Source organism: Tyto alba, unplaced genomic scaffold (assembly GCF_018691265.1).
Source record: "Tyto alba isolate M040663 unplaced genomic scaffold, T.alba_DEE_v4.0 Super-Scaffold_7, whole genome shotgun sequence".
Lineage (NCBI taxonomy): Eukaryota > Metazoa > Chordata > Aves > Strigiformes > Tytonidae > Tyto > Tyto alba.
In genome coordinates, this window is record NW_024881328.1 from 2,498,736 (window position 1) to 2,511,622 (window position 12,887).

At 40.9% G+C, this 12,887-nt stretch overlaps 1 protein-coding gene across 1 annotated transcript in view; it reads left to right on the top strand.

The window, feature by feature from the left end:
• The window catches only part of NEB (nebulin), a 131,809-nt gene that overhangs the window by 57,319 nt on the left and 61,603 nt on the right, over positions 1-12,887 (top strand). Inside the window, exons 58-74 of the mRNA XM_042808539.1 lie at positions 762-1,073; positions 1,770-1,973; positions 2,725-2,829; positions 3,531-3,638; positions 4,200-4,511; positions 4,919-5,122; positions 6,229-6,333; positions 6,513-6,620; positions 7,010-7,321; positions 7,800-8,003; positions 8,191-8,295; positions 8,440-8,547; positions 8,743-9,054; positions 9,458-9,661; positions 9,849-9,953; positions 10,098-10,205; positions 10,901-11,212. Coding sequence (XP_042664473.1) covers positions 762-1,073; positions 1,770-1,973; positions 2,725-2,829; positions 3,531-3,638; positions 4,200-4,511; positions 4,919-5,122; positions 6,229-6,333; positions 6,513-6,620; positions 7,010-7,321; positions 7,800-8,003; positions 8,191-8,295; positions 8,440-8,547; positions 8,743-9,054; positions 9,458-9,661; positions 9,849-9,953; positions 10,098-10,205; positions 10,901-11,212 — 3,228 coding nt within the window. The remainder of the gene's footprint in view (positions 1-761; positions 1,074-1,769; positions 1,974-2,724; positions 2,830-3,530; positions 3,639-4,199; positions 4,512-4,918; positions 5,123-6,228; positions 6,334-6,512; positions 6,621-7,009; positions 7,322-7,799; positions 8,004-8,190; positions 8,296-8,439; positions 8,548-8,742; positions 9,055-9,457; positions 9,662-9,848; positions 9,954-10,097; positions 10,206-10,900; positions 11,213-12,887) is intronic.

The window sequence follows — 12,887 nt, forward strand, 5'->3', positions numbered from 1 at the left end:
AGGAGTGTGCAATGTTACGAGGGAACGTGCAGAGGGTGTGTGGACAGTGCCTGTGGGAGCTGGGTGATGGACGTGATCCAAATCAGCGTCCCTCCTGGGCTTGTGGCAGCCTCCCCTGGTGCCAGCGAGTGGACTTTTGAGGTGGTGTGCTGCCCTCAGTGCTGCCAGCCTGCGCTCCCTGGATGTTGCAGCTCTGCAGCTGAGCTGGACGTTAGGGAAGAAAACCCAAACCACTTTTTTGTTTAAAAATAAAGACAGTTTATATGAAAATTATTTTTATTATATTTAGGTACTAATATGAAATTGTATTCCATATATGTTTTTAGTATCTCAGTTGAAACTCCAACATCTGTCTCCCTATTTTTCCAGTTTTAATGTCCAGAATATTTTGAATAGGAGTTTATTTGGCTATCACGATTTAAGTTCACTAACTGATTCTTAATATAGGGGATATTTATTGTACTTCAGGCCTTTCGTATTGCTGCCATCATTTGGGGAAATTTTTTACTCTCGTTACTGCGATAGTAGCTCTTAATATATATTCCAGGGGAGTGACTTCAAAACTGTGAGAGTTGTATCAGGCAGATAATGTTGTATGAATCCGTTTGTAGTGGTGCACTGCAGTTCATCAGCTGAATACTTTCTCTCTCTAAAGTCTCTGTTGTTTCAGATGGTGGGTTGTCTGGAGGTTGTGTAACAGGGGCTGCTAGGGTTGTGAAGAGAACTAAATTAAAACTCACTGAACATGTTTTTGTCTATAGTACAAGTACAAGGAAGGCTATCGCAAGCAGCTTGGCCACCACATAGGGGCCCGTAACATAGAGGATGATCCGAAGATGATGTGGTCGATGCACGTAGCCAAGATCCAGAGTGACAGGGAGTACAAGAAAGCCTTTGAGAAGACAAAGACGCACTTCAGTAGCCCAGTGGACATGCTGGGCATTGTGTTGGCCAAGAAATGTCAGGAGCTAGTCAGTGACATTGATTACCGCCACTATCTACATGGATGGACCTGTCTGCCAGACCAGAATGATGTTATCCATGCTAAGAAAGCCTATGATCTACAGAGTGATGTGAGTATTCGCTGATAAGCATCGGAGTTCTAAAGTGTATGTGATTTCCTTGAAATATAAACTATAGAAGCTGCTCGAACTGTCTCTCATCTAGTGTTCACATTGTGTTGTTCGTTACCTGTTCCAAGCAAGGTCATAACACTTTTTTTTTTAGAAATGAATGAATCTGTGTGTAAGGAAGGTTGAATATTATGAAGATTTATATACAGCAAATTAGTTAGCCAAACAGTAGAATTAGCTGCATGCAATCCTTCATAATAGACAATACCTTTATATGTAGATTAACTTCATATATAGAGGAAATTGCCTAGTATGACTTTTTTTTTTAGTTACATGACTTTAGTGGAGAGAATTCTTTTGTACTATCTTAGAGAAAATGGTTTCAATTAAGACCTGCTGTTCGTAGCAGGTCATCATTTATTGGTTGTGAACAAATGTTACAGGAAAACTTTATGCTCACTTTTAGGATTTTGTTTTAATCCCATTACTCTTTGACCATTCCCCAACATGTTGTTTGGTGAATGATACCTCTTGAAGACAAATATGGGGTCTGAATCTAGGTTGCTAGGAGAGATTGTTTTACAGATTTAGAAAGGAGGAAGGTAACTTGCAGAAAGTAAGCATTAGTTGCATTGTATATATAAAGTGTTTACCTGACAATATTAATGAGCCAGCTATCCTTGTATTTTCTAATAGAATTGCTACAAGTCTGACCTTGAATGGATGCGGGGCCTTGGTTGGGTCCCAATCGGTTCCTTGGATGTGGAAAAAGTCAAGAGGGCAGGGGAGATCTTGAGTGATAAAATATACCGTCAACCTCCGGACACAATCAAGTTTACTAGCGTCACTGATTCTCTACAGATGGTTTTAGCCAAGCAGAATGCAGAGACAATGAATAAGGTGAGCCTTGATTCTATTAGGTAACACCTCAGCAGTCTCCACTTAAACCCCGGAGACAGGATTAGAAATACAGATGTGTGATTCCTGTGTGAGATTTGAGCACACTGATGCTTTAAAAGTCTAAGATACATTCTTGATAATCAGCAGGTAACTTATTTTCAGCAAGTACTAATTTAATAATACCTTCCAAGTTACCAAGTTAAATTAGAATTATTAATTGTGAAGCTTTCCGCATACTCTGCTCTGTATCTAGTAATGTGTAACCTCACTTGCATCTAATTTTTAGTATAGCAATTTTTCTAAGAAATCTATTGATTTATCAATTTTATCTAGTAATTGAGTAACTAATAAGCTACTTGTTTTAGGGCAGTCTTTGAAATACCCATTTTTTTAAACAATTAAGCGTAGTAACTTAAAATGTAAGTTTTTCTGAATCTGTGGCCCTGACCTCAATCCTATTTGTCAATAAAACCATTTCCTCTTTCAAAGAGGCCTTGTTCTTAGAGTTTAGATCTCTGTGTGTCTGATTAGCATTCTGTGCCTTTTTTCGAAATTTTTTTTTTTTTAAATCTTTCTAGATTACTAATTCTTAACTTGGAGAAGTGAATATAGAATCTCATCGCTATATAGGAAATAAGGATTTTTTTAAACTTGGAGTAAAGATCTGTAATCCTTATGTTTTAGGAGATCTCCAAATAGTCACGTTTTTTTTTTTTTTTTCCCCCTTTAACATACCTTATTTCTCCTCCAGCGTTTATATACTGAGGCCTGGGATAAAGACAAGACACAAATCCACATAATGCCTGATACACCTGAAATCACACTGGCAAAACAGAATATGCAGAACTACAGTGTGGTGAGTGTGATAGCTCTCCAAGTGTAACATGTCTGTTTTATGACTGGATCAACAGTATTCTGATAAACCTTATATAGATGATACCATCAGATTCTTTAAGTAACCCCTAAAATTTATCCTCAAAACTGTGACTTTAAAAACATCGTTTGCATATTTGTACAGTAGTACATACATACAACAGTGAGCACTTTTGAGAATAAATTCCATAAGAAGTTGTGTGTCTTCAGTGAATTTTTGGGAATAATTTCTGCCTCTGTGCATACTGTTGGGAAGGCACAAAATTAATTCCAACATTGGAAATACTAAAATGGGAATTTCCAGCACAGTTCTGAAGAGCAGTGATCCCAGTGTTCAATGTTAGTTTAGGCAAATAAATTTACATCAGTAAGAGATGGCTTTAAAAAGTTTTACTTCACTTGCATAGAAGACTAGTTTGTCTCTAATGTTGTAGTCAATGTTATGCTAAAGTCTTGAAATTAAAAAAATCATTAACTAATGTATTTAGCAAAGATCTTCCGTTTATATGAATTTGTATCAGCTACTGATCTGGGGCTTTGAGTTAAGAAAGTTAGATAAAGCTGAGTTAGAATAAATCTTAACAAAATTTTTAAAATCTACTCTACTTACAGCAGTTTATTTTGTGTAGAATGTAATATGTGGAACTTACTTATATGAATCCCGTTATTTAATTCTTCACCTAGAAACTCTACAAACAGGCCATGGAAGAAGCAAAAAAGAAAGGCTATGATTTGAGAAGTGATGCTATCCCCATTCAAGCTGCCAAAGCATCCAGGCAAATTGCCAGCGATGTAAGAAACTACTTTTTTATTTCTTTGTGTGCTGACATGTGATCTCTGCAACCCGAAAGTTATCAGTTGCATTCTGTAAAAGGCATTTCAATCAAACTTTGATTCAAATAATAGATTTTTGGAAGCAAATTATTATATATGTTTAAAGACTGAATTGTAAAAATGAAATGTTGAAAAGTTATAAGGACAACATGATGCTGCTATCGTGTTAATTTTAAAGCTTATAAATATGTATCTTTAAGTCTTAACAGTATGTATACTATTACGTTTAATAAGGATTAAATATATTTAATAAGGAGAGGATTATTTCTTAATAATATTAGTGAAGAGTGTTTTTTCAAAAAAAACTTACTTAAAAATCTCTATTTAGGGTTCTAAATCAAATCTCAAAAATGTAATGCGAGAATCTCTGTTATTAGCCCCAGAATTGCTTTAACAGTTTGGGGGTTTTTTACTGTGGTTTGTAGAGAAATTTTGAGAGTTTATAATTATAAATATTTTATATGAGTAACTGATATTTAGAGGTAATACAGAAAAATAATATCTTGAATTATATTTCAGTACAAATACAAAGAAGGCTATCGCAAGCAGCTTGGACACCATATCGGAGCCCGTAACATAGAGGATGATCCGAAGATGATGTGGTCGATGCACGTAGCCAAGATCCAGAGTGACAGGGAGTACAAGAAAGCCTTTGAGAAGACAAAGACGCACTTCAGTAGCCCAGTGGACATGCTGGGCATCGTGTTGGCCAAGAAATGTCAGGAGCTGGTCAGCGACATTGACTATCGCCACTATCTGCATCAATGGATCTGTCTGCCAGACCAGAATGATGTTATCCATGCTAAGAAAGCCTATGATCTACAGAGTGATGTGAGAAAATCCTTAAACTTGTAATACATAATTAAATATACTGACTTTTGTACAATGTAATTTTTAAAAGATATATAATATGCCTCAGTCACTTGCATCAGACATTTTCATAAAGGTGAAATGTTTAATATTCTGTCATCAAATTTATGTTTAATCCTATCTTCTCAGTCCTTAGCCTGACGTGTAATTTGTGTGTAACTCTGGTGCTTGTGGAGTTCTTCAATAGTTGTATTCTTTTTGCTATTTAATAATTATTTTACTAAATCTTCAAAAATAACAATTCTTTTCAAAGCCATATCCTGCTACTATGCAGAAGTATATATGGTTGTTCATGTAGATGAGGATATACTTATCTTAATATTTCATCACACTTGCACTTATGTAATGTACTTCCAAATTTTTTTTAGGCTGTTTACAAATCAGACCTGGAATGGCTAAGAGGTATTGGCTGGGTTCCTATTGGTTCCATGGAAATTGAGAAAGCCAAGAAAGCTGGAGAAATCCTGAGTGAAAGGAAGTATCGTCAACCAGCAGACCAAATTAAATTTACTAGTGTGACAGATTCTTTGGCCATGGTCTTAGCCAAGCAAAATGCTGAAATAATGAACAAGGTGAGGATTTTGGTTTTGGGTTTGTGTTGGTGTTTTGTGTTTTGTTTTTTTTTTTTGTCAAAATCGCTATTATTACTATCTAATAGAACTTGTTCATGAGTTGAAAAATATAAAATACAAAGTAAGACTAAACACTTCCCTTGTGGACTCAGAGAAAATGAATGTCCAAATTCAGCCTTTGCACAGGAAAGCTCTTATCTCAGAGCTGTGTCTGAACTAAACACTTAGTAAAAATGACCAGAAGAAATTCACCCAAATCCTATATGTTTCAAGAATAATACTAAAGACTGTGGTGAATTTCCCTCTTCTTTCCATCTCAGATGAAATCCTATTTTTGAATGTTTGGTATGGTTTTTCTATTTTGTTAATGACTTCACTATACAAAGCACATCTCTGACAGAACAGGGTAAATTTTTTTGCTGTTCTTAGACAATACTGTGAAATCTGCAGAAACAATGTTCTAGCAAGGTGTTAGGGTATGTCCAGAGGCCGTGGTGCCATGACCATGCTCTAAGCTAGGATGTTGCAGAATGTTGAGGCGTTTACAGAAGCTGCTGTAATGATGTATTGTTGACTGAATGTCCTGCTGCGTGATAGACAAGTTATGAGGTTAACATAGCCTGTGTTCTCTGGAAGTGAAGCTTCTGCAATTTCTCTCAGACCTGGAGGATGAAAGTTGCAAAGTACCTACTCCTTCTCTTTAATAACAAACATCAGTCGAACAACTTGTACGTACAGATGTGGTTGAATAATGCATATAGTTTTCCTCCTACAGCAGCTTCCCATCAATCTTAAGTTAATCAATTACTGTGCCAACTTGGCAGAAAAAATAACGAGGAAGAACTAAGTTTCCTCCTTGAGCTGTTCAATGAGAAGCTTTGCTGTGTCAGTGTATTCAAAGCTTGCTTGAAGCCCTTGGAGTCTGTAAAATACTTTCTTTGGACAAATGTATTAGTTTGGATATATGTATCTTGTTCTGCTTCAAGATTACATTTCTTTTATACCATGAATGTATTTTTGTTAACTACTGCTTTCAAACTTTCAGTCTTTCCATCATAACACACATAAAGAAACTTTTTAAATGGATGTGTTTTCCTCTCTCCTAGCGTTTGTACACAGAAGCCTGGGATGCTGACAAGACATCAATTCACATCATGCCTGACACACCAACAATTTTGTTAGCGAAGGCCAATGCAGCTAATGCGAGCCATGTAAGAACATTTAAACATGTACTAGAGTAATGGAAATTCAGATATTAAGTAAGCATTTCTTTAACCATAAAGATCTTCTAAAATATGCATTCATGAAAATTTTAAGCACAAATTATGAAATATAGAAATCCCATCTTTCAGAATATTGAGAAGTAATTTTCTGCTCTTCTTTCATGTAGAAACTTTATGTACAAGCCTGGGAAGAGGCAAAAAAGAAGGGCTACGACATGAGAGCTGATGCAATTCCAATCCGAAGTGCAAAGGCATCAAGAGATATTGCGAGTGACGTATGTTCTCCCTTTACATCTGTTTTCAGTTAGGTTGAGAATCAAGATTGAAGTCATAAGCTAAGTAAAAGACAAAACAACATGGTATACCAGATTAATCTTGAAAGCCTAATAACAAAGAATTCACTGTAGGAAGAAAATGGGCAACAGTTTCCAAAGCGAACATGAATTTATAAACCTTGACGTTAAGCAGATGTTAGAAAATAATAAACTACAATGAAAATAAACAGAAGCTGTGGAGCAAAAATGCATTAGGCATTTCTAAACTTTAAATGTGTATATTTGATAACATAAAAGAAAAAAAAAATTGTGATCAGTAGCAATAAGAAACTATGGGAAATGTATCCCAGAGTTGGTATCTCTTACAAGATTTATTTTTCCATTTCTAGTACAAGTACAAAGAAACACACGAGAAGCAGAAAGGGCACTACATTGGGTGCCGAACTGCCCAGGAGGATCCCAAACTGTCGTGTGCTGCTCGTGCCATGTTGCTGCAGAACGACCGCATCTACAGGAAGGCGTACCACGATTCCAAGTCCCAGGTGCACATACCAGTGGATGCGATGTCCGTGCAGGCAGCCAAGGAGTGCCAGACTCTGGTCAGTGATGTTGACTACCGGCACTACCTTCACCAGTGGACCTGTCTGCCTGACCAGAACGACGTGATCCATGCCAAGAAGGCTTACGACCTACAGAGCGATGTGAGTGAGAGTAACTGTAGGAAAACTTTGTGGCAGGTGTGGGAGGCTTGGTTTGGTAGTGATTGTGCAAATATCCTTTCAAATGCACGTTCACGTGCTGAGGGTCAGACCCGGTATTTTTATCTTAATTCATCTGGATGATCCTTTCCAAATCAGTAGAGTTTGCCGCCAGGGGGGACAGAAGTATTCTGGACCATTCACATAAAGAAGAGTTGTTTTTTTGTTCCACTGTAGAATGTTTCCTTGCAGTTTGCTTGCAGACCGCTTGCAGATTACAGCACAGGTCTGCATGTAGCAAGTGTCTTTAAAAGACCAGTAATTTCCTAATTGTGCACATCAGGGAGTTGCTGTGTGTGGGAAGAACCAGATATGCCACAGTCTCACTGACTGGTTGCTTTGTAAGTGTAGGAGAAGGAGGTTGGGGAAAGCCTTATACAAAACCTTTCTGCACGGTCGGTAACCTTTGGTTTATTTGTAGAATGTGTACAAGTCGGACCTGGAATGGTTGCGAGGCATCGGCTGGCTGACAGAAGGTTCTGTGGACGTGGTGAAAGCAAAGAAAGCCCAGGAACTGCTGAATGAGAGGTTGTACCGCACGCGGCCGGAGGAGATGAAGTTCACAAGCATTACTGACACGCCAGACGTTGTCCAGGCGAAGATCAATGCTATGCAGATCAGTGACGTAAGCTCACCTTTCGCTTCCCGTTCAGTTATGGGATGACTTTTCTTTCCTTTGTGCTGGAGAGTAGAACCTCTACCACTGATTGGAAACTGTTTCCGATCAGAATTACCAAAGATTTCCTGTTGGTGGTGTTTGTTTTCAGTGCTCAGACCACAGAGAAATGTCATTGTGCTTTCTTTTTCCTTAGCATCTATATCGTGAAGCCTGGGATAAGGATAAGACGCAGATTTCCATACCTTCGGATACTCCTGTGATGCTGCAGTCCAAAGTCAACGCTCTCAACATCAGCAACGTAAGAGAATAAATCCGTCAGGCGTGTGTAGCATGGTGAAATTCAGAGTGTGGCAGTTTCTCTTCCTGAGTAGGATTTTTGAAAAGCCATGGGTATCAGGGAGTCTTGACTGTCTGTGATGAGGGTGATTATTTTTCTTTGCAGAAACATTATCAGAAGGCCTGGGATGAGGCCAAGGCGAAAAGCTACGACCTAAGAGCTGATGCCATTCCCATCAAACACGCCAAGGCTTCCAGAGACATTGCTAGTGAGGTACAGTCTTCCCTTAATGTGGTTCCTCTGAAGTCACATTTTGTGTGTATTCTGTCTCTTCCTGTGTCCAGCTCAAAAGATCTGAGTGAAGTTCAGGTCAGAGGGTTGATGGCTTAGGAAGCTGAAAGCCGTTTGTTCATTAGCCACGTTGAGGTGAGCGTTGTGTGACTGCTTTTGTTATCTCTGCATTTCTAGTACAAGTACAAAGAAATGCACGAGAAGCAGAAGGGGCACTACATCGGGTGCCGAACTGCCCAGGAGGATCCCAAACTGTCGTGTGCTGCTCGTGCCATGTTGCTGCAGAACGACCGCATCTACAGGAAGGCGTACCACGATTCCAAGTCCCAGGTGCACATACCAGTGGATGCGATGTCCGTGCAGGCAGCCAAGGAGTGCCAGACTCTGGTCAGTGATGTTGACTACCGGCACTACCTTCACCAGTGGACCTGTCTGCCTGACCAGAACGACGTGATCCATGCCAAGAAGGCTTACGACCTACAGAGCGATGTGAGTGAGAGTAACTGTAGGAAAACTTTGTGGCAGGTGTGGGAGGCTTGGTTTGGTAGTGATTGTGCAAATATCCTTTCAAATGCACGTTCACGTGCTGAGGGTCAGACCCGGTATTTTTATCTTAATTCATCTGGATGATCCTTTCCAAATCAGTAGAGTTTTCTGCACACGGGCCAGAAGTACTCTGCGCAGGTAACATGGAAGGGAAACTTATGTTTGTGATGGTTTAAAAGACCAGTAATTTCCTAGTTGTGCAAATCAGGGAGTTGCTGTGTGTGGGAAGAACTGGATATGCCACAGTCTCACTGACTGGTTGCTTTGTAAGTGTAGGAGAAGGAGGTTGGGGAAAGCCTTATACAAAACCTTTCTGCACGGTCAGTAACCATTGGTTTATTTGTAGAATGTGTACAAGTCGGACCTGGAATGGTTGCGAGGCATCGGCTGGCTGACAGAAGGTTCTGTGGACGTGGTGAAAGCAAAGAAAGCCCAGGAACTGCTGAATGAGAGGTTGTACCGCACGCGGCCGGAGGAGATGAAGTTCACAAGCATTACTGACACGCCAGACGTTGTCCAGGCGAAGATCAATGCTATGCAGATCAGTGACGTAAGCTCACCTTTCGCTTCCCGTTCAGTTATGGGATGACTTTTCCTTCCTTTGTGCTGGAGAGTAGAACCTCTACCACTGATTGGAAACTGTTTCCGATCAGAATTACCAAAGATTTCCTGTTGGTGGTGTTTGTTTTCAGTGCTCAGACCACAGAGAAATGTCACTGTGCTTTCTTTTTCCTTAGCATCTATATCGTGAAGCCTGGGATAAGGATAAGACGCAGATTTCCATACCTTCGGATACTCCTGTGATGCTGCAGTCCAAAGTCAACGCTCTCAACATCAGCAACGTAAGAGAATAAATCCGTCAGGCGTGCGTAGCATGGTGAAATTCAGAGTGTGACAGTTTCTCTTCCTGAGCAGGATTTTTGAAAAGCCATTGGTATCAGGGAGTCTAGAGTGTGTGTAACAAGGGTGATTATTTTTCTTTGCAGAAACATTATCAGAAGGCCTGGGATGAGGCCAAGGCGAAAAGCTATGACCTAAGAGCTGATGCCATTCCCATCAAACACGCCAAGGCTTCCAGAGACATTGCTAGTGAGGTACAGTCTTCCCTTAATGTGGTTCCTCTGAAGTCACATTTTGTGTGTATTCTGTCTCTTCCTGTGTCCAGCTCAAAAGATCTGAGTGAAGTTCAGGACAGCTGGAAGCCATGTACTGTTTTGTGCTCAGCTGTTCTCTTAATGCCTGTTGTGAGCACTTCTTTCTTCCTGTGCCTTGAAGCTGCCTATTGGTAGTTGCTCTGTGAATAAGAGGACATGTGATAGATATCTTTATGAGACTGCTCACAGTGCTTGCTAACAAAGTGTGAATTTTTAGACACCAAGCAAAAATTTAAAGTCGATTAGGACAGGAGCTGCAGTTTGGGTTGCTGCTACTTGAAGTGCCTGTAATCGCTATAATCAAATATTTTCTTTCTAAAGATGTGAAATGTGGCTGGTGCTCACAGTGGTCTTAGAGAGTTCACAGTTGTCTGCTTCTATACTATTATTCATTGCTTTTGAATGTTTAGAAAATCCACAGATATTTTTAAAAAATCGTGGGTGACATGGGGAATGCCTCTTTTGGGAAAGTGAGGGCCTACCTTTTGAGTGGATCGGAGCTTTGTCTGTGCTATTTCAGATGCTCTAGGAAATGCATCAGAGGGTTGACAGCTTAGGAAGCTGAAAGCCGTTTGTTCATTAGCCACGTTGAGGTGAGCGATGTGTGACTGCTTTTGTTATCTCTGCATTTCTAGTACAAGTACAAAGAAATGCACGAGAAGCAGAAAGGGCACTACATCGGGTGCCGAACTGCCCAGGAGGATCCCAAACTGTCGTGTGCTGCTCGTGCCATGTTGCTGCAGAACGACCGCATCTACAGGAAGGCGTACCACGATTCCAAGTCCCAGGTGCACATACCAGTGGATGCGATGTCCGTGCAGGCAGCCAAGGAGTGCCAGACTCTGGTCAGTGATGTTGACTACCGGCACTACCTTCACCAGTGGACCTGTCTGCCTGACCAGAACGACGTGATCCATGCCAAGAAGGCTTACGACCTACAGAGCGATGTGAGTGAGAGTAACTGTAGGAAAGCTTTATGGCAGGTGTGAGAGGCTTGGTTTGGTAGTGATTGTGCAAATATCCTTTCAAATCCACGTTCACGTGCTGAGGGTCAGACCCGGTATTTTTATCTTAATTCATCTGGATGATCCTTTCCAAATCAGTAGAGTTGGCAGCCAGGGGGGACAGAAGTATTCTGGACCATTCACATAAAGAAGAGTTGTTTTTTTGTTCCACTGTAGAATGTTTCCTTGTAGTTTGCTTGCAGACTGCTTGCAGATTACAGCACAGGTCTGCATGTAGCAAGTGTCTTTAAAAGACCAGTAATTTCCTAATTGTGCACATCAGGGAGTTGCTGTGTGTGGAAAGAACCGGATATGCCACAGTCTCACTGACTGGTTGCTTTGTAAGTGTAGGAGGAGGAGGTTGGGGAAAGCATTATACAAAACCTTTCTGCACGGTCAGTAACCATTGGTTTATTTGTAGAATGTGTACAAGTCGGACCTGGAATGGTTGCGAGGCATCGGCTGGCTGACAGAAGGTTCTGTGGACGTGGTGAAAGCAAAGAAAGCCCAGGAACTGCTGAATGAGAGGTTGTACCGCACGCGGCCGGAGGAGATGAAGTTCACAAGCATTACTGACACGCCAGACGTTGTCCAGGCGAAGATCAATGCTATGCAGATCAGTGACGTAAGCTCACCTTTCGCTTCCCGTTCAGTTATGGGATGACTTTTCTTTCCTTTGTGCTGGAGAGTAGAACCTCTACCACTGATTGGAAACTGTTTCCGATCAGAATTACCAAAGATTTCCTGTTGGTGGTGTTTGTTTTCAGTGCTCAGACCACAGAGAAATGTCATTGTGCTTTCTTTTTCCTTAGCATCTATATCGTGAAGCCTGGGATAAGGATAAGACGCAGATTTCCATACCTTCGGATACTCCTGTGATGCTGCAGTCCAAAGTCAACGCTCTCAACATCAGCAACGTAAGAGAATAAATCCATCAGGCGTGTGTAGCATGGTGAAATTCAGAGTGTGGCAGTTTCTCTTCCTGAGCAGGATTTTTGAAAAGCCATTGGTATCAGGGAGTCTTGAGTGTGTGTAACAAGGGTGATTATTTTTCTTTGCAGAAACATTATCAGAAGGCCTGGGATGAGGCCAAGGCGAAAAGCTATGACCTAAGAGCTGATGCCATTCCCATCAAACACGCCAAGGCTTCCAGAGACATTGCTAGTGAGGTACAGTCTTCCCTTAATGTGGTTCCTCTGAAGTCACATTTTGTGTGTATTCTGTCTCTTCCTGTGTCCAGCTCAAAAGATCTGAGTGAAGTTCAGGTCAGAGGGTTGACGGCTTAGGAAGCTGAAAGCCGTTTGTTCATTAGCCACGTTGAGGTGAGCGATGTGTGACTGCTTTTGTTATCTCTGCATTTCTAGTACAAGTACAAAGAAATGCACGAGAAGCAGAAGGGGCACTACATCGGGTGCCGAACTGCCCAGGAGGATCCCAAACTGTCGTGTGCTGCTCGTGCCATGTTGCTGCAGAACGACCGCATCTACAGGAAGGCGTACCACGATTCCAAGTCCCAGGTGCACATACCAGTGGATGCGATGTCCGTGCAGGCAGCCAAGGAGTGCCAGACTCTGGTCAGTGATGTTGACTACCGGCACTACCTTCACCAGTGGACCTG